The 25,584-nt window shown below is 45.0% G+C and overlaps 1 protein-coding gene across 8 annotated transcripts in view; it reads left to right on the top strand.

Annotated features, from left to right (window-relative positions):
- The window catches only part of SYTL3 (synaptotagmin like 3), a 113,057-nt gene that overhangs the window by 31,670 nt on the left and 55,803 nt on the right, over positions 1 to 25,584 (top strand). For 4 of the 8 annotated variants that reach the window (XM_064292838.1, XM_064292832.1, XM_064292836.1 and 1 more), the window contains exons 6-8: positions 19,448 to 19,499; positions 20,510 to 20,576; positions 22,890 to 22,968. The exons of 1 other annotated variant lie outside the window; for it this stretch is intronic. In XM_064292838.1, coding sequence (XP_064148908.1) covers positions 19,448 to 19,499; positions 20,510 to 20,576; positions 22,890 to 22,968 — 198 coding nt within the window. 3 more of the 8 variants (XM_064292848.1, XM_064292853.1, XM_064292859.1) reach the window with 3 other exon arrangements.

The following is a 25,584-nucleotide window of genomic DNA, read 5'->3' on the forward strand; positions in this document are numbered from 1 at the left end:
CTGACCAGATGCTGGAGACGGACGGACAGGCGCTGCATTAAAATCAAGTGGCGCCTGCCTGCTACATGAGCCAAGTCGTCTGTAGGGTCACACGACGGCACAAATCTCCTCTGATACGTGCTAGCAGGGCCTGCAAGCAAGGTAAACCTGGACCACAGGTTGACTTAGAGGGAGTGAGGTGGCTCAAAACACAGGTGTTCTGTGAACAGTGGCAATTTGAGGTAGAAATAAGCCAGTCAGCCTCTACCGAGAATTCTTGGTAAGTAAAGGAAGGCATTCACTCAAGTGCTGATAATCCAGTTGCATTCCAATCAGCTCCGACTCACGGTGACCCCACGTGTGTCAGAGCAGAACGGTGCTCCGTAGGGTTTTCAGTGGCTGATATTCTGAAAGTAGATGGCCAGGGCTTTCTTCTGAGATGCCTTGGGGTGGACTTGAACCTCCAACCTTTCGAATAACAGCAAAGAGCACTGTTTGCACCACCCAGGGACTAGGTACATATTCAGCAATAGCAGCATATGGCCTTTCTCTAAGTTTTATTGCTTTTTTTAAAAGACTTTTTTGTGTGTGGGAGGCTGGGGCCTTCTTCAGGCGGCTCATAGATGCTGATTTTTTTCACTTCAGTTCTGAGTTCATAAACGACAAGACTGTAGGGGTCACCAACTCAGGACATTTTCCTCACCGGATTTTTTACACACATCATTGGATGTTTTATTATCAATTTTTCAGTTAGGTAAATTGATTTTCAGGCCAGAACGTGTGTGTGTGTGTGTGTGTGTGTGTGTGTGTGTGTGTTACCATTTTGCCATCTTTTCACCACCTCTTCCTCTTCCAAATGAGTAGGAGGGAGTCAGTTATCCTGACTGACTTCAGATAAAAGGGAGGTTGGAAAGAGATGATACTGACCTCCGGAAGGGTCTCTTCTTGTCCAGTAGCTTTCTAGAAGTTTCTAGAGTAATGAAAACCAGCCTAAGCATAAATCATTCTTTTTTTCGTTCTTTTTATTTTTTAATTTAATTTAATATTTAATTATTTTTTTATTGTTCCTCTCAAGGAATAAAAAAATAAGCCAAAAATCAATACCAACAACAACACAAAAAATTTCTTCCCTCCTTCCCTCCACTTTTCCCCAAATACTGAAGTGTTTCATTTTGGTGAAGTTATGTTTACAAGGTGTGGAGATATCAAGAAATGTACTGTGAACGCAAGCAGTACTGTGAGCCGACCACAGGGCAGGGTGGGGTGTGATGGTGATGAGACAAAGGTGTTACGTATAGGCAGGAAGTCTGTCTAAAAGAGACCCTGATACAATAACTGATGAGTTGGACTGAAATTTGTGTGCTGCGTAAGCTAAGCACTTCAATTTCATGTGATAGAAACCGCATGACGATTTTAACAAAAAAAAATTTAATTTAGGGAGTTGGTTGTTGTTAGGTGTGGTCAAGTTGATTCTGACTGATAATGACATGTGACAGAGTAGAACTGCCCCATAGGGTGTCCAGGCTGTAATCTTTTACCAGAGGACTGGAAGGCAAAAAGGGAACATTGAGGGGACACAGAGATAGTAACTGCAGGAAGCAAACACCACCCCAAGAGCCATTACTGAGCTGGACCTGAGAGGATAGCATGCAAGTGGAAGGAGCAAACCCCTTCTCCCTCCTTCTGTCTTCTGGTCTCTCTATAGCACCCCCTATTGGTGGTCCCTAGGTGGTGCAAATAGTTGAGCAGTGGACTACTCACTGAAAGGTTGGCGGTTCAAACTCACCCAGAGACACCTGGGAAGTAAAGCCTGGCGATCTGCTTCCAAAAGGCTACAGTCTTGAAACAACAACAATAGGGAACCAGGTGCAACCTCAGCTCTTGGATGTGTTCAACAAAAATTGTGATTTTGCATATTATCTAGTGTTTTTGTTGTGATGATGGGAGCAAGGCTTTTTCTAGCTTTCTACATACTAAGTGGAAGCTAGAAGAGATATATGGTGGTTTAAATTATAAAAGGGGTACATGACATCTCACATCTACACCTCTTTCTATGTACTAGTTAAGCCATAAAACTTACTGGCTTCAAAGAATTCACGTAATTATTTTACATGGTTTCTATCTTCAACAGAAGTCTTGATTGGCCTGGAGGATCTGCTGTTTGTTGGCAGGAGGCCGCAATTCCTCGCCATGTGAACTCCCCATAGCGCTGCTTGAGTGTCCTTAAAACATGGCGGCTAGCTTCCAAGTAGTCTGAGAAAGAGCCTGCAATATCTTTTATGACTTAGTTTCAGAAGGCACACTCTTTCATTTCTGCTATATCCTATTGGTTACACAGGTCAGCCCTATTGAGGGTTGGAGGGGGCAACACAAGGGTGTGAATACCATAAGGCAGGAATCATTGGCAGCCATCTTGGAGGCTGGTTACCACATCCTGTATTCCATATCTGGGGAAAAAGGCAACAACTCTCATTCCACGTCCCAATTCGCAACCTGATACTCATACATGACTCTTCCCTCTTCATCATCCCCACCCCATATCCAATCAGTCACCAAATCCTGAGAGTTCTATCCCCCAAATCTTTCAAATCCCTCCTCCCCTTCAATCTCACTTCCATTGCAGCAGCTTGTAACTGGTCTCTGCTGGCTCCATTTGCCTCACCCTGTATTCCATTCTCCATTCTGTGAAGAGATGGAGCTTTCTTTAATCTTAAATGAGTTATATGTTTTCTGATTATAGAAGTAATGCATCCTCAGTGCAGAACATTTGGGAAACACAGAACAGTATATGGAAGAAAGTAAAAATCATGCCAATAGCCAAAACTACTGTGAATTTTATTTTCCAAGTATTCTGCAGTGAAGATGCATAACTTCTCTAATTAGAAAATATATAGCTAATTTTAATATATATCCTTCCAGGTCATCACATGCGTATGTGTGTGCACATGCAGATTTATCAATTTCTAAAACTTATTTAGGAAACCCTGGTTGCATAGTGGTTAAGAGCTATGGCTGCTAACCAAAAGGTTGGCAGTTCGAATCCACCAGGGGCTCCTTGGAAGTCCTATGGGGCAGCTCTACCCTGTCCTATTGGGTCCCTATGAGTCGGAATTGACTCGACGGCAATGGGTTTGGTTTTTTTGAAAACATATTTATAATCAGATCTTGTATATAGTTTCTATCCTGCTTTTACAATTCAATTTAGCATGAATACTTCCCTGTACCATTAAAACTTCTTCCAAAATGTATTGACGGCTGCATAAAAATGTGTGCCCTGCAATTTATTAGCCAGTTCTCTAACCTATTCCCTATTGTTAGTATGTAGTTGTATTCAATTTTTCATATTACAGATAACTCTGTGATGAACACCTTGTGAGGTGTCTTGGGATCTCTGGTTATTTCCTTCAGAGAGGTTCTTAGAGGAAGAATCACTGGTCAAAAGTGTGGACATTTGAAAGGCTTTTGGGAAGTTTGTGCTTGTTTGCCCTCTCCTACCGGCGTATGGGATTCTCTTCTCAATGTTCTCTGGCCCATATTAAGGTCTATCACTTGAAACATAATTTCAAATTACATTCGCTATTTTGTTTTGAATATAAAAGTAATATGCATTCATTTCAAAAATTGGAACATGAACAAAAGTATAAAGAGTAACAGTAAAAGTACAGTAGCTTCACCTAGAGAATTATTGTTGACTTTTTGTTATATATCATTTCAGTTCTTTTGTGCGTATATGTATCTGTGTACTTACATATATACACATACGAAAACCAAAACCAAACCCGTGGCTATCAAGGCGATTCCAACTCATAGTGACCCTGTAGGGCAGAGTAGAACTGTTTCATAGGGTTTCCAAGGAGCTCCTGGTGGATTTGAACTGCTGACTTTTTGGTTAGCAGCCAAAAACACCACCAGGGCCCTATGTACACATACACATACGTATTTTTAAAAATATTTAGGTTGGACCATAAGAAAATGACATTTTTGGGAAAAAATAATTGAATAGAGGCAATTTCATGATTGAAACTAGTATGTTTACATAATTCAGATTAAACTGTATGTACAATTTTATATACAGTATTTTCATAAATAACACGCCCACACATATAATGTGCACAGAGCACCTAGGAGATAATGTGCAAGGGGGTTGCACAGTTGGCCAAAAAATGTATAACACACATGTTATTTGTAAAAATACGACGGGTGTTTCTTCATTTAATCATTTATAAGGAATGTTTTCTTCATTTTTTTCCTGATGACTCTATCTCATTCTGTCACTTGAACGTGTCATCATTTTGCTTAACCAGACTACTATTGTTGGATACTTAAGGTTTCCAGTCTTTCTATTTCGTTTTTCAGAATGTATAATATTATTAAAATGATAAATAATAGTGCAATGAATATCCTTGTTGATAATTAATTCTTTGGGACATCTCTGAGAGTTTCTAAGAACAGAATGACACACTGAAAGGTTAGAAACATCCCATCCAGAAAGGAATTAGGGATTTTCAGTAGGAATTACCGGTAGGAACTATCGTTAAAAAGCAATAACAACAAATTTTGTCCATTCGGTAAAACCACATTGGTAGGCCAAAATGGTTTCTCATTGTTTTAATTTTAACTGATTATTAAGGGGACTGAATAGTGTCCACTTCTTTACCTTCTGTAGATGTTCTTTGTATTTTATTACTATTAGCCCTTTCCGGAAACTCTGGTGGCGTAGTGGTTAAGTGCTATGGCTGCTAACCAAAAGGTTGGCAGTTCGAGTCCACAAGACGCTCCTTGGAAACTCTATGGGACAGTTCTACTCTGTCCTATAGGGTCGCTATGAGTCAGAATCGACTCAACGGCAGTGGGTTTTGTGGGTATTAGCCCTTTCCAGTCATGTTAGTTGCAACAGTTAAGCACCTGCCGCTAACTGAAAGGTTGATGGTTTGAACCCACCCAGCAGCTCCCGGGGAGAAAGACCTGGTGATCTGCTCCCGTAAGGATTCCTATTAAAACCCATTGCTGTCAACTTGATTCTGACTCACAGCGACTCTACAGGACATGGTAGAAGTTCCCCGTAGGGCCTCCAAGGCTGTAAATCATTACAGAAGCAGACTGCCACATTTTTTTTTTCCTACAGAGCAGCTGGCGGGTTTGAACTGCTAATTTTTCAGTTAGCAGCCAAGCGCTTAACCACTGCACCACTGGGAGTCCTTCCCATAAAGATTACATCCTAGAAAACCCTAAGGGGCAGTTCTACTTTGTCACATGGGGTGACAATGAGTCAAAATCTACTTGACACACCTAACAACAAGTTTGTTTTAAGTTTTATGGTTTTTGACATACAGAAGTTTGTAGTCAAATCTACCTTTTCCTGTACAATTTCTCCCTTTGCTATTATGCTTAGAGAATCCTTCCATATCCAGAGATCAGCTAAATATCCACATTTATTTTCTTCTAATGTTATGGCATTATTTATATTTATCTCTTCACAATTCATCAAGAGGCCTGATCTAATTTTATTTTTTTCTCCCAGTGGTCAAGGTCTCCAGTACCATCTGTTACAAGGAGCCCTGGTGGCTCAGTGGTTAAAGCGGTTGACTGCTAACTGACAGGTCGACGGTTTGAACCCACCAGCTGCTCCACAGCAGAAAGATGCAGTAGTCTGGTTCTGTAAAGATTCACAGCCTTGGAAACCCTACAGGGTTGCTATGAGTCAAAATCGACTCAACGCCATTGGGTTTTTGGATTTGTTACATGGCCATCCCTTTCCCATGGGCCTGTCACCTAGGGCCACTGATGTGGCACAGCCAGGGGCTTCTATCCCATAGGACCAACATGAACGCTGTTCCTGTCCACCCACTACTCTTGGCGGTTCTGGCCTAACCAGGTTATTAATTCATTGAGGGCAGGAGCTACAATAAATGAGCAATGGAGTGATGGAACTGAGGGAGGACAGGGTTGTTTGGAGATAAAAACTGATGTGCTATAGAGTAGAGCCCAGAGTCAGAGATTAGCACCAGGGAGACACCTGAAAATGAAGAAGTAGACTTATTTTCCTTTTTGGCATCTGGAAACCTACAGCTACATTTAGTGTTCGGGTCCAGGAAACACTGCTCTGTCTCACTCAGTTTCTCTTTTATATACTTTTACTTTTTCTATGTAAATAGTACTACTGGAGATGTGCCCTGTCAGATAGTTGCCCCTAGAAGTTCCTTGAAAGCACACAAGGTATAAATTATCATCTAATGAGGCATAATAGATATCAATTGTGGTAATATTTGTTGTGTTACATTTCCAGCCATTAGAAAAAAAAAAGGTTCCAATTCCTTATTTTTCAGAAGATGGTGCAAAAAAAGTACTTTAAACATTTTGGTTTACTTTAAAAGATATTTTTCTGATTGTAGATTGGCTTTTTTCCCCCTAAGGTTTAATAATTCCATATTTAGTTTTGTCACGTTAAGATAATTCCTCATACGCAGCTCATGTGTGGTGCGTCAGAATTATCAAAAGGCTCAGACCTTCAGAATCAGGCTTTCCAGGGTCTCTTTGGGAAGGTCCCCAGGACACTCCGGCATTGTCATCTCCGTCAACTGGCACTTGGCCATTCCCACGCAGAGGTGTTACGATGTGGCTCCGGAGCAGCTGTGAGCTGCCTCAGATTCACAGTCCCTGCTCTCACTCAGAGATTCTGATTCAGTGGGGATGGGTAGGGCCCAAGAGTGTGTATTTAACAAGTTCCCGAATGGTCTCCTCATGCACCATTAAGTTTGTGAGCCGCTGGTAAAGTAGCAAAGTCAGTAAACAATTACAGTGGAAAGTTTTTCTTTTTTATTGTGCTTTAAAAGTTTACAATTCAAGTCAGTTTCTCATACAAAAAGTTATACACACATTGTTATGTGACCCTAGTTGCCCTCCCCACAATGTGACAGCACACTCCTTCTCTCCACCCTGTATTTCCTGTGTCCATTCAACCAGCTCCTGTCCCCCTCTGCCTTCTCATCTCGCCTCCAGACAGGAGCTGCCCACATAGTCTCATGTGTCTACTTGAGCTAAGAAGCATAGTCCTTGCCAGTGTCATTGTATGTCTTATAGTCCAGTCTAATCTTTGTCTGAAGAGTTGGCTTCGGGAATGGTTTTAGTTTTGGGCTAACAGAGGGTCCGGGGGCCAAGACTTCTGGGGTGTCCCTCCGGTCTGTCAGACCATCAAGTCTGGTCTTTTTGCTAGAATTTGAGGTCTGCATCCTGCTGTTCTTCTGCTCCGTCAAGGATTTTCTGTTGTGTTCCCAGTCAGGCCGGCACTATGATGGAAATTTTTAAGACAACTAATGACTAGAAAACTAAGACTGAAAAACTGATCCTTGCTATTTCGTTGTCTGCTAAGCGTTTTTAAGCACACATGGGGTTGCCATGAGCCGGAAAGGACTGGGCTGCAGCTGACAACAAGCATGTAAAGACAGTGCCCTCTTCTGGCTCCTTGCTGTCAGGGCACATATTTTGATTTTTTTATTTCACAACCATGACATTTTACAAAGATCATAATAGTAGTATTTTTAGTAATAACACTTTTTCAAGTTTAAAAATAGTTAAATGTAATATATAAACAATCTTGGAGCCTTGGTGATGCAGTATTTAAGAGCTGGGCTGCTAACCAAAGGATCAGCAGTTCGAATCTACCAGCCACTCCCTGGAAACCCTATAGGGCAGTTCTACTCTGTCCTATAGGGCCACTATGAACTGGAATCAACTTGATGGCAATGGGTTTTTTGATTTTTTTTTTTTTTTGATAACTAATCTACTTCTGACCTTCCCTCTGTTGTTAATAACTAGGGAAGAGAAATAATTTAGGAAGACTGAACCTTAATATAAAAACCAAAACCAAACCAGTTGCCCTAGAGTTGTTTCTGACTCATGGTGACCCCGCGTGTGTCAGAGTAGAACCGTGCTCCATGGGGTTTTCCATGGCTGGTTTTTCGGAAGTTGATTACTAGGCCTTTCTTCAGAGGTGCCTCTGGGTAGACTCAAACCCCTGACCTTTCAGTTAGCAACTGAGTGTGTTTAACTGTTGGTGCCACCAGGGACTCTGAACCTCTGATAACTGCCTTAGTGATCCTTTACAGAACTAACCAGGATGATTACTGGGTTTAATAATTATGAGAGAAAACAGCTTGCCACAGTAAGCATGGTTCAATTCTTCAGGTGACTTTCAGAGTGTCATCCTTCTGGTGGGCAGCCGGGATCTGGTAGGTCTGATCACGGCGGTTTGTCCTCACAGCACTGGACTGGCTGTGTGGGCTTGAAACAGTGGGGGCTCATGAATGAGATAGGGGCCAGTGACCAGATGACTCGGTCTCACTGCCCTGCCCTGTCTCCTCTCTACATCTTTGCTCACTGAAGACCCTCAGCCCCTGCAATGCAGCAGATGAATTCAACAGGGATGGTTCTGCGAAAACCCATCTATAAGTTACAAATAGAAGAGCACCCCGTGTATGTGTGTATGGTAGCTTCCTGAGGACTAAAGACATCATGGTACTGGTGGAACTTGCATGTGGGGGTGTCTTACGAAATTACATTTATTCCCAGATAGAAAATTTGTATGTGCTTTTGTCTTATATTTTTTCTTCTCAGTCTTCTCCTTAAGAAGAAAAACAAACCCCAAACCACAAAAGGAAGTGATTTCTTAGCTGATGGGATGCTTCTTACATGGCTGAGAGCTATCCATTGTTGTTGCTGTGTGCCGTGAAGTCGATTCCAGCTCATAAAAACCCTGAATGACAGAGTAGAGCTGGTCCGCAGGGTTTCCTAGGCTGTCATCTCTACAAAAACAGATCGCCAGGTCTTTTCTCCTGCGGAGTGGCTGGTGGGTTTGAACTGCCAACCTTCCGGTTAGTAGCCGAGTGCTGAACTGTGTGCCACCAGGGCTCTGGTTATTTAAGCTGGCCCGAGCAGAGGCCATTGGGCAGTCTTATGATTAATGGAGTGAAGGGACACCTCAGCCTTCAAGCCTTTTGTTTTCACCCCATTTTTCTAGGTGAGAATCTTTCTGAGGCAGGTTCAAAAATTTTATTCATTTCTTTACTTCGTGATGGCTTTGAGTTTCTACATAGTTGTTGCTGCCATGGAGTTGGCTCTGACTTATGGTGACCCTATGGAAACCCTGGTGGCATAGTGGTTAAGTGGTACGGCTGCTAACCTAAAGGTCGGCAGTTCAAATCCGCCAGGCACTCCTTAGAAACTCCATGGGGGAGTTCTACTCTGTCCTATAGGGTTGCTATGAGTCGGAATTGACTCAATGGCAACAGGTTTGGTTTGGCTTTACGTACAACATGACAAAATGTTTGAGTCTATTGTTGCAGCCACCGTGTGGTTTGAGTGCCTTCCAGCCTAGGGGGCTCATCCTCCAGCACTATATCAGACAATGTTCTGTTGTGTTCTATAGGATTTTCATTGGCTGATTTTCAGAAGTGGATCTCCAGGCCCTTCTTCCTAGTCTGTCTTAGTCTGGAAGCTCTGCTGAAACCTGTCCACCATGGGTGACCCTGCTGGTATTTGAAATACTGGTGGCATAGCTTCCATCATCACAGCAACACACAAGCCACCACAGTACAACACACTGACGAGTGGGTGCTGGTTGCACTTAGTAGCAACTCAAAAATGGAATTGATTAGATTGTCCAAGGCACTTTGAATACACCAAGTCAACCCAGAGTTCTTGTATCTCAAATACCTAACAGGGAAAATGGAATTTTCCTTTCTGAACCCCGAGATTCCTACGGGACCATTTCCTTGTCTCCCCCTCTCCAGTGCCCTCTGTGCCCTGTCTACCACCCCTTGGTGGTGAGGCCACTGTAGACAACTTACACCTTTGGTCCTGAATTGTCATGACCACCTCACTACCCACTCGCTTCTTTTGATGTTAGACCCATTGCTTCTGGAATGCAGGGGGAACCATGGTTAATTGGACTAGTTATTAGCCTGGTCAACATTTTATTTTACTAAATACTCCCTGCTCTACCAGGGATTGGTAAACGACAGCCCACAGGCCGAATGTGGACCACCGCTTGCTTTTCTAACTGAAGTTTGATTGGAAACTGCTTGTCTGTTTATGTTTGCACTTGCGCTACGATGGTCAGCTAGTTGCAGCAAAGACTGTATAGCTGTCAAAGCCTGGTATTCTCTCTCTGGTCCTTTACACAGAAAACTTGCCACCCTCTCCTCTAGGTGCTCAACTGATAAAATGCAACGATGTTCTGGTGCCCATTCTTATCTTTCTTATTCAAACGAAGAGAACAGAAAACCTGACCTGAGTGGGATTTCAGGATTAAGAACTCATCTGTTCGTATAGTTAGACCAAATTCCTGATTAGATAGTCTGCAGGGAGTATTATAACAATATGTACAGGTTCCTCATGAGTGTTCTGGAATTCCCATTCTTCACAGTGTTATCCATAATTTGTTATGATCCACACAGTCGAATGCCTTTGCATAGTCAATAAAACACAGGTAAACATCCTTCTGGTATTCTCTGCTTTCAGCCAGGATCCATCTGACATCAGCAATGATATCCCTGGTTCCACGTCCTCTTCTGAAACCAGCCTGAACTTCTGGCAGTTCCCTGTCGATATACTGCTGCAGCCGCTTTTGAATGATCTTCAGCAAAATTTTGCTTGCATGTGATTTTAATGATACAGTTTGAAAATTTCCGCATTTGGTTGGATCACCTTTCCTGGGAATAGGCATAAATATGGATCTCTTCCAGTCATTTGGCCAGGAAGCTGTCTTCCATATTTCTTGGCATAGACGAGTGAGCACCTCCAGCGCTGCATCTGTTTGTTGTAACATCTCAATTGATATTCCATCAATTCCTGGAGCCTTGTTTTTCGCCAATGCCTTCAGAGCAGCTTGAACTTCTTCCTTCAGTACCATCAGTTCCTGATCATATGCTACCCCTTGAAATGGTTGAACATCAACTAATTCTTTTTGGTATAATGACTCTGTGTATTCCTTCCATCTTCTTTTGATGCTTCCTGCGTTGTTTAATACTGTGTGGATCATAACAAATTATGGATAACATTGCGAAGAATGGGAATTCCAGAACACTTAATTGTGCTCATGAGAAACCTGTACATAGATCAAGAGGCAGTTGTTCAAACAGAACAAGGGGATAATGTGTGGTTTAAAGTCAGGAAAGTTGTACGTCAGGGTTGTGTTCTTTCACCATACCTATTCAATCTGTATGCTGAGCGAATAATCCGAGAGGCTGGACTATAAGAAGAAGAATGGGGCATCAGGATTGGAGGAAGACTCATTAACAACCTGTGTTATGCAGAGGACACAACCTTGCTTACTGAAAATGAAGAGGACTTGAAGCACTTACTGATGAAGATCAAAGACCCCAGCCTTCAGTATGGACTACACCTCAACATAAAGAAACAAAAATTCTCACAATTGGATACCAAGTTTTTGTTTCCAGTGACACAAGACACACAAGACATATAGGAAGCACTTATAAAATTAAGAACTCTTACAGAGATTTTAGGGACTCAATCCCTGGTTAATATGTGGCTGGTTTTCTCCTAACTTTTTATTATGAGGGATTTCAAACATAAGCAAAAGTAGGCAGAATGCAGACCCCCACCCCCTGCCCCTCATCACTTAGCACACTGTGCTGTTTCCACTGGGCCTCACCAGCCCTGTCGCTTTCCTGGGTGGGCCTCTTGACTTTGTGCCTGGCATTGTGGGTACACTCTGTGGCTTTGGGCCCATAACACAATATATCTTATTCTCAGCTTTCATTTTTTGGAGCCCCTGGGTGGTGCAAAAAGTTAACACGCTCAGCTGCTACACGAAAGGCTGGAGGTTCCAGTACACCCAGAGGTTCCTCAAAAGAAAGGCCTGGCAATCTACATCTGAAAACCCAGCCACTGAAAACCCACAGTTCACTCTGATGCAAATGAGGTCACCATTAGTTGTAGTCAATTCAAAGGTAACTTTTTTTTTTTTTTTTTAACGGCTGCTTTTACAAGGGCTGATTTGAGAAGCTGTGGCAGAAATTGTATGGCTGACAAAGCATAAAACATTTTCTTTCTGGCTTTTAAGGTCTCTGGGTGGTACAGTTTGCATTCAACTATGAACTGAAAGGCTGGTGATTCGAGCCCGCCCATCGGCACCGTGAAAGAAAGGCCTGGCAATCTGCTTCTGTACGGATTGTTAGATGCTGTCCCTCTCGTTGAAGATTTTCCTCTTTTTCACTGACTCTCTGCTTGGATGGGTTGACACAGTGGCTGCAATGATGGGCTCAAGCATAGTAACGATCGTGAGAATGGCGAAGGACCAGGCAGTGTTTTATTCTGCTGTACGTAGTGTAGCTACGAGTTGGAACCAACTTGATGGCACCTAACAACAACAACTACTTTACCAAGCATGATGTCCTTCTCTAGGGATGGCCCCTCCTGATAACATGTCCAAAGTAGGTGGCTGTACTTGCAAGACAGATTTGTTTATTCTTCTGGCAGTCCATGGTATATTCAATATTCTTCACCAACACCTTAATTCAAAGACCTCAGTTCTTTGGTCTTCCTTATTCATTGTCCAGCTTTCTTACGCACATGAGGCAATTGAAAATACCATGGCTTGGGTCAGGCACGCCTTAGTCCTCAAAGTGACATCTTTGCTTTTCAACACTGTAAAGAGGTCTTTTGCAGCAGATTTGCCCAGTGCAATACATTGTTTGATTTCTTGACTGCTGCTTTCCTGGGCATTGATTGTGGATCCAAGTGAAATGAAATCCTTGACAACTTCAATCTTTTCTCCATTTATCGTGATGTTGCTTATTGGTCCAGTTGTGAAGATTTTTGTTTTCTTTATGTTGAGGTGTAATCCATACTGAAGGCTGTAGTCTTTGATCTCCCTCAGTAAGTGCTTCAAGTCCTCTTCGCTTTCAGCAAGCATGTGTCATCTGAATAACACAGGTTGTTGATGAATCTTCCTCCAAACCTGACGCCCCGTTCTTCTTCATATAGTCCAGCTTCTTGGCTTATTTGCTCAGCATACAGATTGAGTAAGCATGGTGAAAGGACACACACCTTTCCTGATTTTAAACCACGTAGTATCCCCTTGGAAACCCTGGTGGCATAGTGGTTAAGAGCTACAGCTGCTAACCAAAAGGTTGGCAGTTCAAATCCACCAGGCACTCCTTGGAAACCGTATAGGGCAGTTCTACTCTGTCCTGCAGGGTTGCTATGAGACAGAATTGACTCGAGGGCAACCAGTTTGGGTTTTTTTTGTTTGTTTGTTTACTATCCCCTTGTTCTGTTTGAACACCTGCCTCGTGGTCTATGTACAGGTTCCACGGAAACATAATCAAGTGTTCTGGAATTCCCGTTTTGTGAAATGTTATCCATAATCTATTAAGATCCACACAGCTACATCAGCAAACGAAGGCCCCAAAAACCTTACTCTACCCACATCATCAAGATTGACTCTACCCAGTCGTATTTTGAGTGCCTTCCAACCTGAGAGGCACGGCTTCCCACACTGTTTCAGTGTTCCACTGCTATTAATAAGATTTTCACTGGCCAATTTTTTAGGAAGTAGATCTCCAGGACCTTCTTCCTTGTGTGTCTTAGTCTGGAAGCTCTGATGCAATCCATTTACCATAGGTCACCCTGCTGGTATTCGAGATACCAGTGGCATAGCTTCCAGCATCACAGCAACACGCAAACCACCACAGTACAAGAAACTGAAAAATGAGCGCAGCTGTAAAGAATTACAGCCAAGAAAACCCTGTGGAGCAGTTGTCTTTAACACATGGGGTCGCCACGAGTTGGAAATCCACTGGAAGGCAATGTGTTTGATTCCGTGTGGTTTAATAGGCCTAGTGCCAAGGTTCTGACAGCCAGCAGGGGGCAGCAGAGAGCTATTTGTGGGGCAAGGCGGACCCAGGGAGGCCAGGTGGGTTGGAGCTGAGGGAGCGGAGGTTTCCTGCTCAGGAGGAGTATTTGGGAATGTGAGATAGGGAGATCAGGTGGGGGTTTATAATAAGGATCTGAGATATGGGCGTGAGGCAGAAACGCCAGGGGAATTAGGACGAGAGAAGAAGAGGGGGCAGGCTATGGGACATCCAGGGCAAGTCGGGGTAAGAGAGTGGGAAGACAGAAGGGGCAGCCCAGAGAGCCCTGGGAGCCACCTGGGGCTGGACTTCAGGGCAAGGCAATAAGGAGCCATCAAAGGCTCCAGGCAGTAGAGTGATAGCATCAGATTTAGGTGAGGGGAGGGACAATGACCTCGGTGGCCGTGCCTCCAGGGAAGCTGTTGCAATGATCCAGGAGCAAGAATTTGTTAGGTGCTGTCGAGTGGGTTCCAACTCACAGCAACCCATGTGCAACAGAAGGAAACGCTACCTGGTCCTGCACTATCTTCATAATCGTTGCTATATTCGAGCCCATTGTTGCAGCCACTGTGGCAATCCATCTCGTTGAGGGTCATCTTTCGCTGACCCTTTATTTTACCAAGCATGATGTCCTTCTCCAGGAACTGGCCCATGTCCAAAGTACATGAAACAAAATATCACCCTCCTCGCTTCTAAGGAGCACTCTGGTTGTACTTTTTCCAGTACAGACTTGTTTGTTCTTCTGGCAGTCCATGGTATATTCAATATTCAATGCCAACACCGTAATTCAAAGGCATCAATTCCTCTTTGGTCTTCCTTACTCACTGTCCATTTTTCACATGCATATGAGGCAACTGAAAATACCATGGCTTGGGTTGGGTGCACCTTAGTCCTCAAAGTGACATCTTTGCTTTTCAACACTTTAAAATGGTCTTTTGCAGCAGATTTGCTCAGTGCAATATATCATTTGATTTCTTGACTGCTGCTTCCATGGACATTAATCGTGGATTCAAGTAAAATGAAATCCTTGACAACTTCAATCTTTTCTCTGTTTATCGGTCCAGTTGTGAGGATTTTTGTTTTCTTTATGTTGAGGCGTAATCCGTACTGAAGGCTGGGGTCTTTGATCTTCATCAGTAAGTGCTTCAAGTCCTCTTGGCTTTCAGCAAGCAAGGTTGTGTCATCTGCATATCACAGGTTGTTAGTGAGTCTTCCTCTAATTCCGATGCCCCATTCTTCTTCAAATAGTCCAGCTTCTCAGACTCTTTGCCCAGCATACAGATTGAATAAGTATGATGAAAGTATATAACCCCGACACACACCTTTCCTCATTTTGAAGCACTCGGTATCCCCTTACTCCGTTCAAATGACTGCCCCTTGGTCTATGTACAGGTTCCACATGAGCACAATTCAAGGTTCTGGAATTCCCATTCTTTGCAGTGTTATCTATATTATAGTTATGATCCATGCAGTCCAAGTCCTTTGCATAGTTTCTGGAATTCTCTGCTTTCAGCCAAGATCCATGTGACATCAGCAACGATATCCCTTGTACCACGTTGTCTCCTGAATCCCGCTGGAGTTTCTGGCAGTTCCCTGTGGATATACTGCTGCAGCCACTTTTGAATTATCTTCAGCAAAATTTTACTTGCGTGTGATATTAATGATATTGTTCGATAATTTCCACATTCTGTTGGATCACTTTCTTCGAAATGGGCACAAATACAAATCTCTTCCAGTCGATTGGCCAGGTAGCTTTCTTCCAAAGCATAAATGAGTGAGCACTTCCAGCACAGCATCCATTTGTTGAAACATCCCAATTGGCGTTCCATCAATTCCCGAAGCCTTGCTCTTCACCAGCGCCCTCAGTGGACCTTGGACTTCTTCCTTCACCACCATCGGTTCTTGATCATATGTTACCTCCTGAAATGGCTGAACATCCACCAATTCTTTTTGGTACAGTGACTCCTTTGATGCTTCCTGTGTCGTTCAGTATTTGCCCATAGAATCATTCAAGATCACAACTCGAGAAGTGAATTGTTTCTTCAGTTCTTTCAGCTTAAGCAACACCGAGCATGTTCTTCCCTTTTGATTTTCTATCTCTCGGTCTTCACACATTTCAGTATAACACTTTACTTTGTCTTCTCAAGTCTCCCTTTGAAATCTTCTGTTCAGTTCTTTCACTTCATCATTTTTTCCTTTTGCTTTAGCTACTCAATGTTCAAGAGCAAGTTTCAGAGTCTCTTCTGGCGTCCATTTTGGTTTTTCCTTTTCTTTTCAATAACCTTTTGATTTCTTCATGTATCATGTCCTTAATGTCATCTTGCAATTTGTCTGGTCTTCAGTCATTAGTGTTCAGCGTGTCATATCTATTCTATATGGTCTCCAAATTCAGCTGGGATATACTGAAGTTCATACTTTGGCTCTCATCAACCTATTCTAATTTTCTTCAGCTTCAACTTGAACTTGTATATAAGCAATTGATGGTCTGTTCTGCAGTTGGCCCCTGGCCTTGTTCTGACTGATATCGAGCTTTTGCATAGTCTCTTTCCACAGATGTAGTCTATTTTTTTCCTGTGTATTCCATCCAGTGAGATCTATGTGTATTAAAAAAAAAAGAAACATTGCTGTCAAGTTGATTCCAACTCATAGCAATCCTATAGGACAGAGTAGAACTGCCCCATAGGGTTTCCAAGGAGCGGCTGGTAGATTTGAACTGCTGACCTTTTTGGTTAGCATCCGTAGCTCTTAACCACTACACCACCAGGGTTTCCTCTGTGTGTATAGTCACTGTTTATGTTGTTTAAAAAAGGTATTTGCAATGAAGAAGTCATTGATCTTGCAAATTTCTATCATGCTATCAACCTCCAGTGTCCTTTCTATCACCAAGGCCATATTTTCCAGCTACTGATCCTTCTTCTTTGTTTCCAACTATCGCATTCTAATCACCAGTAATCATCAGTGTGTCTTGATTGCTTAGAGCAAGATGAGGAGGGCTGAATAAGGACAAGGCAGTGGGGAGGGGCCAGCTGCTTGGTGAGCCTGTGAAACACCCATCCCACAGAGTGGTCAGAAGCCCCTGTGTTTTACCCTGGGATGAGACTCGGTGAATGGGGTAGAAGGGCTCTCCTTCTCTCTCTCTCTCCCTTCCTTTTGCTCTTCCTCTCTCCTTCCCTCTCTCTCTGCCTCTCTGTCTTGCTCTCTCTCTCTCTGTGTTCTCTCCCCTGCCTTGCTCTTTCTCTCTCTTGTTCTCCGTGTCCTTCTGTCTCTCTCTCTCTCTGCTCTTTTACTCTCTCTGTCTCTACTCTCCACCCTCTTGTACTCTCTCCACCCCTTTTACTCTCCCCATCTCTTGCACTCTCTCCCCCCTTGTACTCTCCCCCTGCACTCTCCCCCTCTTGCTCTCTCTCCTCCCCTTGCACTCTCTCTCCACCTCTTGCACTCTCTCCCCCCTTGCACCCTCTCCCCACCTCTTGTACTCTCCCTTCTCTTGCACTCTCTCCCCTCCTCTTGCACTCCGTCCCTCTGTTTCTCTCTCCCCCCTTGCTCTCTCTCGCTCTGTCTTTCTCTTTCCCTTTCTCTCTCTCTCTCTCTCCCCCTACTCCTCTCTCTTGCTGTCCTCTGGTTGGCTGTCTTTTTGCTTCTTCCTGGATGTTTTCTTTAAAGTGTCTTTGCTCACATCTGATTTCATCTATTACAAGCAGGTTCTACCAGTTCACCATACAGCAGCCTCTGGGCAAGACCATTTTGTACCTTTTGTGTCCTGCTGAGAGAAGTATTTCTTAATGGGGAGGGGGGTTCACAGACTTTTAGAGACTCTGAGGAGCACTGTTATGAGTCCCAGGAAGTGCACACCCACAGGTAGATGCAGAAGTATAGCTGTGGGTCCAGAGGCTCACACAGCCCCTGAAGCTGCCCCGTACACACCAGGCCTGTGGGCCCCCAGCCAGCATCTTCTGGGGCATCTGCTACACCCCTACTTTAAGATTGGGGACTGGATATCAAGGGCAGACTTGTCACCAGATGCCATCTGTCCCCTCACAAAGGCCTTCCTGCCCTTCTTGGCTTTCTCCCTGCCCCTCGTGTCCTATGGACCTGATACTAATCCATAAGTCTTTCTGTGGAATGGACTAAAACCTTCTCAGTGGTGTCACTAGCGGAGTGGGGGGGGGGGGGTGTGTGGACTGCACCAGGTGACACTGTCAAGGGGGTGACAGCAAAATGACTGTCTATAAAATTCTTGCACAGTGTTTCAGCAGAAATTGATTACTTTTATAAAAATATCCCTGTAGCTAGTTATAACAACAAAAACATGTTTCCTAAGCCCAGCTTACAGGTATCACTATACCTCCAAGGCTAAAACTCTATGCTCATTTACTTTTTGAACCTTCTAACGCGCTCCACTCAGAGCCATCATTGTCACCAATCACAGTGACCCTTCCAATCATGTGGTCCCAGCTGCTTAAGCACGTACTGTGGTTTTCGTTGCTGCCAGCGGTTTTTACAGTCACTGATTCTGTCAAATTTTCTAGTGTTTTAGCAACAGTATTGTGGTAATTAGTGTTTGTGACCCTATATCGTAACTTTCTTGGGTAATGAGGTAGTAATTAAAGGAAAAAGAGGGAATGATATATGGGAATTATGATTTACAAGTAACATTACTACAAAAAACATTACTAAGGATTCTGTAGGGTCTGGTACAGGAGGAGGTCCATGGTCCATGGTTGGGGGGGTCGACACCATGAGTTAGCACACTGGGTGACACCAACCCTAGTGACACACTGAACCTTCTAAACACGCAAGACACACACTGGGCTGACCTTCTAGGCCAGTCACTAGTGGGGCCCTCTGGCACCCCCCATGAAAAGAAATCTGCATTTCAGGCTGGGCCCTCAGAGACTGCCAGCCCTGTGTGCAGGAAATACAGTGTCCCCAAAACTGTGGGCAGGTACACTTTTATTTCTTCAGTCTTAGTACATCCTAAAAGCCCGTTTCCTGGAAACAAAAAGAGTGCTCTATCTGATGCAGTCTGATTTAGGAAACGCTTAGCCTCTGTAACTAGAAATAAGTAGATTACATTTTTTAAAAGATTAATTTAATCTCCATAACAAGGACTCCTTAGAGGAATATATTTGTTCAGTTATGAAATGTTTCCACAGGACAAATGGAAGCTGGGAAGCTTGAAATATTTTTCAAATTAACAAGATTTAGAAAATCTACCCCAACATTGACTTATCATAAAACCGGTCATCCCCAACCAGCATGTTCTCTTACTTAAAAAAAAACTTTTTTGACAGCTTTAGTGGAGTATAATTTATAGAACATCACATTCACTATTTAAATACAATTATAATATTTTTCAAATTTTTTATTTTTTTCAAATTACACTTCCGTGACTTTAATAAACTTAAAGAGTTGTATGACCACCACCACAATCTAATTTCAGAATATTTCCATCACCCCCCAAATGGCCTCTCATTTTTTTGAGCACAGGAAGCAACATCAGAAAACTAAAAATTCTTATTTCTTACTTCTCGCATTTGCACCATTGAAGTCAGGCTCTCACAATGAATGACCTTCACACATATCTCTTCCAGGCAAACACAGGACGGCTGGAGCAAAGCTCTTGCAATCTTATCAGAAACCGAGGTGAGTGTCGCAGAAGGACAGACCGTCCTGGGCCTGGGGGACGGGAGTGCAAAGGACACTCTGAACAAACGTTAAGATGTCTTGACTTTCAGATGTCACTGCTCGGGAATGTAACTTCAAAAAACAACAAAAAAGATAATGTGCTTGGAAAAGGTTCAAACAGAGATGGTTTCAGAATCTTACGAAAAGCCTTCTGGGAGGCAGCCTAGTATTTTACCAGTAAACATTTTGTTTTGTTTCTTAAATTCTCCCGAAATGTTGTGAGGAAACAAAATATTATTTCTGATTGCACAGCAAGGGAAATTCTAAGCCCAGCCTTCCTTCTCATTAATCACCCCCGTTTCCAACGCCTCATCTGGTGCCTGGCACCACACAGACAGGCCAGAAATATTTGTAGAAGTGAATAATGGCCTTGGAGATGGCAACTTCTTGACAGGAAGTTCTAAAAACCCAGCTGTCTGGAAGCTAGCAATAATTCACATACCTGAGGACCTGACCTTTATTAAACAATAACTGCAAGCTCCCCTCTGGTGGTTGGTTTTTTGACTCATCAGGAGATTTTCCGGTCTCAGGACTTTTTCATTCCCCCCCATTCCACCCCCGTACCCGCCCCACCACTTCTCTTAGCATGAGCCTCCAATTCCTCTGCTAATTGATGTTTATATCTAAAACACCTTTGACCCTTCTGCAGATGTGGTTGTCACTGACTCAGGTGGGAACACAGGCGTGGGGTCTGGGATTCCGGAACAGCTCGAGGCCCTGAGCCCCCTAGATCTTTGAGAACAGAAATGGAATGAAATGCCCAGACGTCGGGGAGTATCCCACAGTGTCCCCATGTCCAGATGCCAAGAAACAATGACCTTGGGGAGGGGATTCTCTTCTAAAAAGTGAGAAAGTAAAAAATAGCCGAGAGGTTGAATGATAGGATAATGACGCATTTTGTGTTTTTGTGGTACTAATACTTGTATAGCCCATAACCTGTTTCTTATTCCGGCATTTTCCCTTGGTAGCAAAATTTCTGTGGTTCCTCCCACGCCACCTCCCCACAGTGAAAACCAGTGTGGCAGCCAGACGGGGGTAAAGTATTCTTGTGTCCTGGGTGCTTCTCTTGGGAAGGGAAACAGCAAGGAAAGAAAGAGAGGAAGGAGGCTTGAAGGGGTTGTGGGGAGAACCTCATAGCCAAGGGACTGGCTTGGTCTGGAGTGGGTCACGAATAAGACAGAGAACAAAGGCCCCAAATGAGCGCTGGGCCTCCCCAGTGTGTGTGCTTCCACCACCTGGCAGTGGCCAGGGCACCTCCACCATTACCTGCCTGCCTCCTCTGTGCCCAACATGCCTGTCTACTCTTTTTGGTTGGCCTCTTCTCTAACCCTCCCTGTGCCTTTGAGTGTGTGTACCGGAAAGGCTGGTGTGTGCCTGGGATCTCCGTGTGTCTAAGGGGAACAGGAGTTGATTCCGAGTGTGTGAGAGAGAGTGTCCAAGTGTGTGTGTCCACCTTTGATTGTCTGTAAGCCAGTGCTGTCAAAGGCAATGAACTGTATGACCTTGGGGGTTTCCTGAGTCTTACGGATTGAACTGTGTGACCCCAAAATATGTGTTGTAAATCCTAACCTCTCTGCCTATGGTTATAATCCCATTTGGGAATGGTTTGTCTTTGTTATGTTAATGAGGCAAGATTAGCCTAGGGTGTATCTTGAGTCAATCTCTTATGAGATATGAAAGAAATCAAACAAGCAAGGAAGCAAGCAGAGATGGAGGAAGGTAGATGCCAAGCCTCATGAATATCACTAAGGAGCCAAGGAGCAAGGACCTTCCCCCAGACCTGAAAAAGAGAGAAAGACTTTGCCTAGAGCTGGCACCCTGAATTCGGATTTTAGCCTCCTAAACTGTGAGAGAATAAATTTCTGTTTGTTAGTTTGTAACAACAAACAGAACAAACCATTTGCGGTGTTTCTGTTACAGCAGCACTACATAACTAAGGCACTGGGTTCCCACCTAAGAAGTGGGAACAAGAATTCTCATCTGGCTCCCTCCATGGCTGCTGTGAGAATGAAATGATGCCTCTGCCGGTGCTTTGACAGCTGCCACGTGCAATGAGAACATGGGGTGTGGACTGATAATCTTCATTGTTATTATTCTGGGACTGAAAAGGAACCACCATGTAGGTGTGAACAAGACACATCTGGTGGGGGAGAGAGAAAAAACAAACATAAAACAAAAACATTCCTTTCCAATATCGACAGAGACCCAGGTGCTCTTCAAAACCCTGCTCGAGTTCTTCTTAAGATTTAAATTATCCGAAGGTGTTTGGTCACCTTCCTGTCCCAGCACCTGTGGGCTCAGTGCATATTTATTGGGGGATGATGGATGGATGGATGGACGGACAGACGGACGGACGGACGGGCGGGCGGGCGGGCAGATGAAAGGATAGATGGATGGATGAGACCTGTAGAGGGAAATGATCTCCTTTCTGTTGTTTTCTCTGTTTTTTTCTTCTCTTCTGCTTTGGAAGGCAGGGCTCTTTGGCTCCAGTCTGGCTACCATGCGCCCTGTCCACCCACAGCCTCTATGTCTCATGCATTCCATCCCCTTAGCCCTTATGTTGTGTGCATTCCATGGTGTGGGTGTCCTTCTGCATTCAGCTGGGGTGGGGTTATAGAAAAAGGAGGTTAAGCAAGCAGTAATTTACTTGGGTACAATCTTTAAGCCAATACAATATCAGTCATTATTTTAAGAAGTAGTTGTTATCTTGTCAACAACCCATTGAAAAAGTCTCTCCCTTCCATGTGGATGTCAAAATACAGTGAAGGAAGCTGAGTACAGAGGATACCTGCCTCCTGAGGGGGCTGTGTCCCTCCTCACTTGCAGGCATGCACGCATACACCCACACCTGCATGCACCTATACCTATTCACACACCCCACACACCTGCGCAACACACACACACACACCTGCACACACCCACACATACCCCCATAGGTGAACACATACCCCATGCACCCACACCTGTGTGACACACAATACCACCTGTACAACACACCCACACCTGCACACACACTTGCACACCTGCACACACACACACACACACTTGCACAACACACCCACACCTGCACTCACCCACAACTGTGCACACTTGAACCCACACCTGCACACCACCACCTGTACACACACTTCTACACACACATGCAAGACATCCCCACACCTACACACACACACCTGCACACACTCCCATATGCACGCACTCACTTCTGCACACACACCCACATCACACCTGCCCACACCCAAACCTCCACACACCAGCCAGTGGTTTGGGGTTGGCAGTCTAGAGGCTGCTGGGGCAGACACAGGCCATAAAACATAACTTATTCTCTCTCCCCCGCCTCTGTTTTAGTTACAGGAGCTTGGTCAGTTTAAAGGATTTAATAAGTCGGTGGAAAATTTGTTCCTGTCTGTTACCACCCATATGAAAAGTAAGTGGATGTTTCTCTGTGTGTTCTTCCCACAGCAAAGCAGACTGGCCGAGCCAACTGGCCCAGGCCTGGTGGTGACCTGGGTTGGGACTGTCCCCGGGGCCGGCTGGGGGAAGTCCAGCACCAGGCCGTTCACTCTTCACCAGCACAGTGGCTTCTGGCTCCACTGTGGGAAGAGAAAATGCCACCTCAGCCACTTGGCTGGCTGGTCTCCTCCTGCTCTGTCCAAACAGCCCCTAGCTCCGTGCGGGGAAAGGAGCATGAAGCTATGCTGTCTTTCGTTTCAGACTCTCAATGACCGAGAGACATAGTGGCAGGATTAACCCACCCCAAAAACCCAGTGTGATATAAAACCAGAACTCTCCAGGCCAGGTGGGGCAGCCAATCTCTGCCTTTTGCATGGCCTGACTTTTCCATTCTTCTCCGTAAATTTATCTTCTTTGATTAGCACCATTTCGCAGAAGCAAATCCCAGAACTAGCACTGCTTAGAATCTCATCTCTCTCTGGGTTCTTTCTGTTCAGATATATTTTCCTGTTTATCTTAAAACGTGGGTCCTGGAGAACAGACCCTCTCATGGCTCCTAGAGGTCCTGCATGGGCTGTGCTGAGGACAGGGACTTGCTGGGCTTGGGCTCTGTGCGTCCCCTTCTTCTCCCTGGTCTCCTGCAGTTGTATATATAGGGTCTCGTTGTTGCATGCAGCTGGGAGACAATCTTATCCTTTGGCTGAATGAGTCATCTGTATTTCCCGGTAGCCCTGTCTAAGCTGTTACGTGAGGATGATTGAAATCAAAGCTACACTCTGCAGACTGGGCTATCTCAGGTAACAGACGGCCCCCTTCTTCAGAACGGAGGGGCTCTGGCATGTCTTGTTCCCCTGTTTGCAATAGCACCTGGAGGTTTCCAGTCCCCTCCCAACTCAGACCCTGACAAGCTCCCACCTCTGCAGAGCAGCCGTGGACAGGGCTCTGGTGGTCACAGCTGTGCTCTCTGAGCAGCTGGCTCTTCTAGTCGGGCCCTTCTCTGCACTTCCTTCTAGACACACGGCCCCTGCCCACATCCGTGTAGCCTATATGACCCCTTCCCATGCCACTGTGTCTTCAGAGCGTGGGCTAAACCCACGCCTTCTGATTGCTCGGCCACAGAAAACTGGTCCACCCGCTCCAGCTCACAGCTGCCCCCAGACGCGTGGACCCATGCAGGGCACTCTCACTTGTTGGCGGTTACTAACGCCCACCCCCACCCCGGCCTGTGCAGATACTCCATGTGTGGGATTGGCCAGTTTAATTCCCTGGGCAACACCATCATCATCAGCGATGGCCGGAGCTGGTCCCTGGACTGGACTTGGCAAGAGCAAAGCAACAGCCCTTTTCTGGTGTAGGAAGTAGACTGAGACCCCCTCATCTGCGTCCCCTCCCTCGGCGGCCCCCTGCTTGGTCAGGCTCTAGGACTTCCCAGGACACCGAGGACTTGACCCCTGCTTTCTGAGCCCCCGGGAATGACGATATGCCCAAGGCCTTTCCCAGAGTGCTTCCCGCGTGCTACTCCCAGCCTCCCTCATGGGTCCAGCAGCAGGCCATTCAGTGTGCTCCAGGTGGTGTTGTCTGTGAGTGATGCCAGCGGTTAAGGCTCTCAGCTGCTAACCAGAAGGTTGGAGGTTGGGGTCCACCCAGAGGCACCTCAGAAGAAAGTCCTGGCAATCTGCACCAAAAAATCAGCCACGGAAAACCCTGTGGAGCACAGTTCTACTCTGACGCACGTGGGGTCACCGTGAGTTGGGGTCAACTTGATGGCAACTTGTTTTTGTTTATCTTTTAGGGGCTGTTGGGAGATGCTGGTTCATACGTCTTCGGTTTTGAGCTATTTTCCGTGTGTCCTTCTTGATCTTTTTTGCCATCTGTTTCCCTAGAGAAGTGGGTAGCAGGAAAGCCTCATTTTAGTGGGAGGAAGTAAGACTGGAGCCTGGAGTCCAAAGAGGAGTGTGAAGTAGGGCCCCAGACTCTTCTGGGGTCCCAGTGTCCCAGAACAGGAGTTTTGGAAGCTGACCCTGAATGACAACCCCCAACTGCTAATGTCCTAGGAAAACAAACCGGCTGGAAGAAATGCATTATTCCAGCCCTCTTTATTATCAGAGCACTTCTAGAAGATGCCAGCATAACAGCCCCACCCTGTCGCCTTAGAGTAAGGGAAAATGAGAAAACTGGAGCAGCAGGGTTTCTTTCTTTTCGTTTCCATTTCCACCCCTAATAGCACCATATGTGAGCCTGCTTGTTCGAAACCGAATTGCACGGGGAGGCTTTTTCCCCCCATTAAGTGGATGGACATGGGCCAAATGAAGGCTCAGGTTAGGGCTGAGAGCAGCGCAGACGGCTGGGCAGAATAACGTCTCTGAGGGCTTGAAATTAGAGCCCCTGGTGTCCTCCCACCAGCTTGGGCCTTAGCTGTGAGATTTCACCTAGTCTTCAGTCAGCTCTGAGGACTGGTGTGTGCTGGTCCTTCTCCCACTCCCTGACAGAGAAAACGCTCCAAGGTTTCTGGACGGGAGACTTGAGGGAACAGGAGCGGTATTGCCCTTACAGAAGAGAGGCTTCAGCTGTCTTGGTGGAGAAGTGAATG

The sequence above is a fragment of the Loxodonta africana genome, chromosome 1 (genome assembly GCF_030014295.1).
Source record: "Loxodonta africana isolate mLoxAfr1 chromosome 1, mLoxAfr1.hap2, whole genome shotgun sequence".
Taxonomy (NCBI): Eukaryota; Metazoa; Chordata; class Mammalia; order Proboscidea; family Elephantidae; genus Loxodonta; species Loxodonta africana.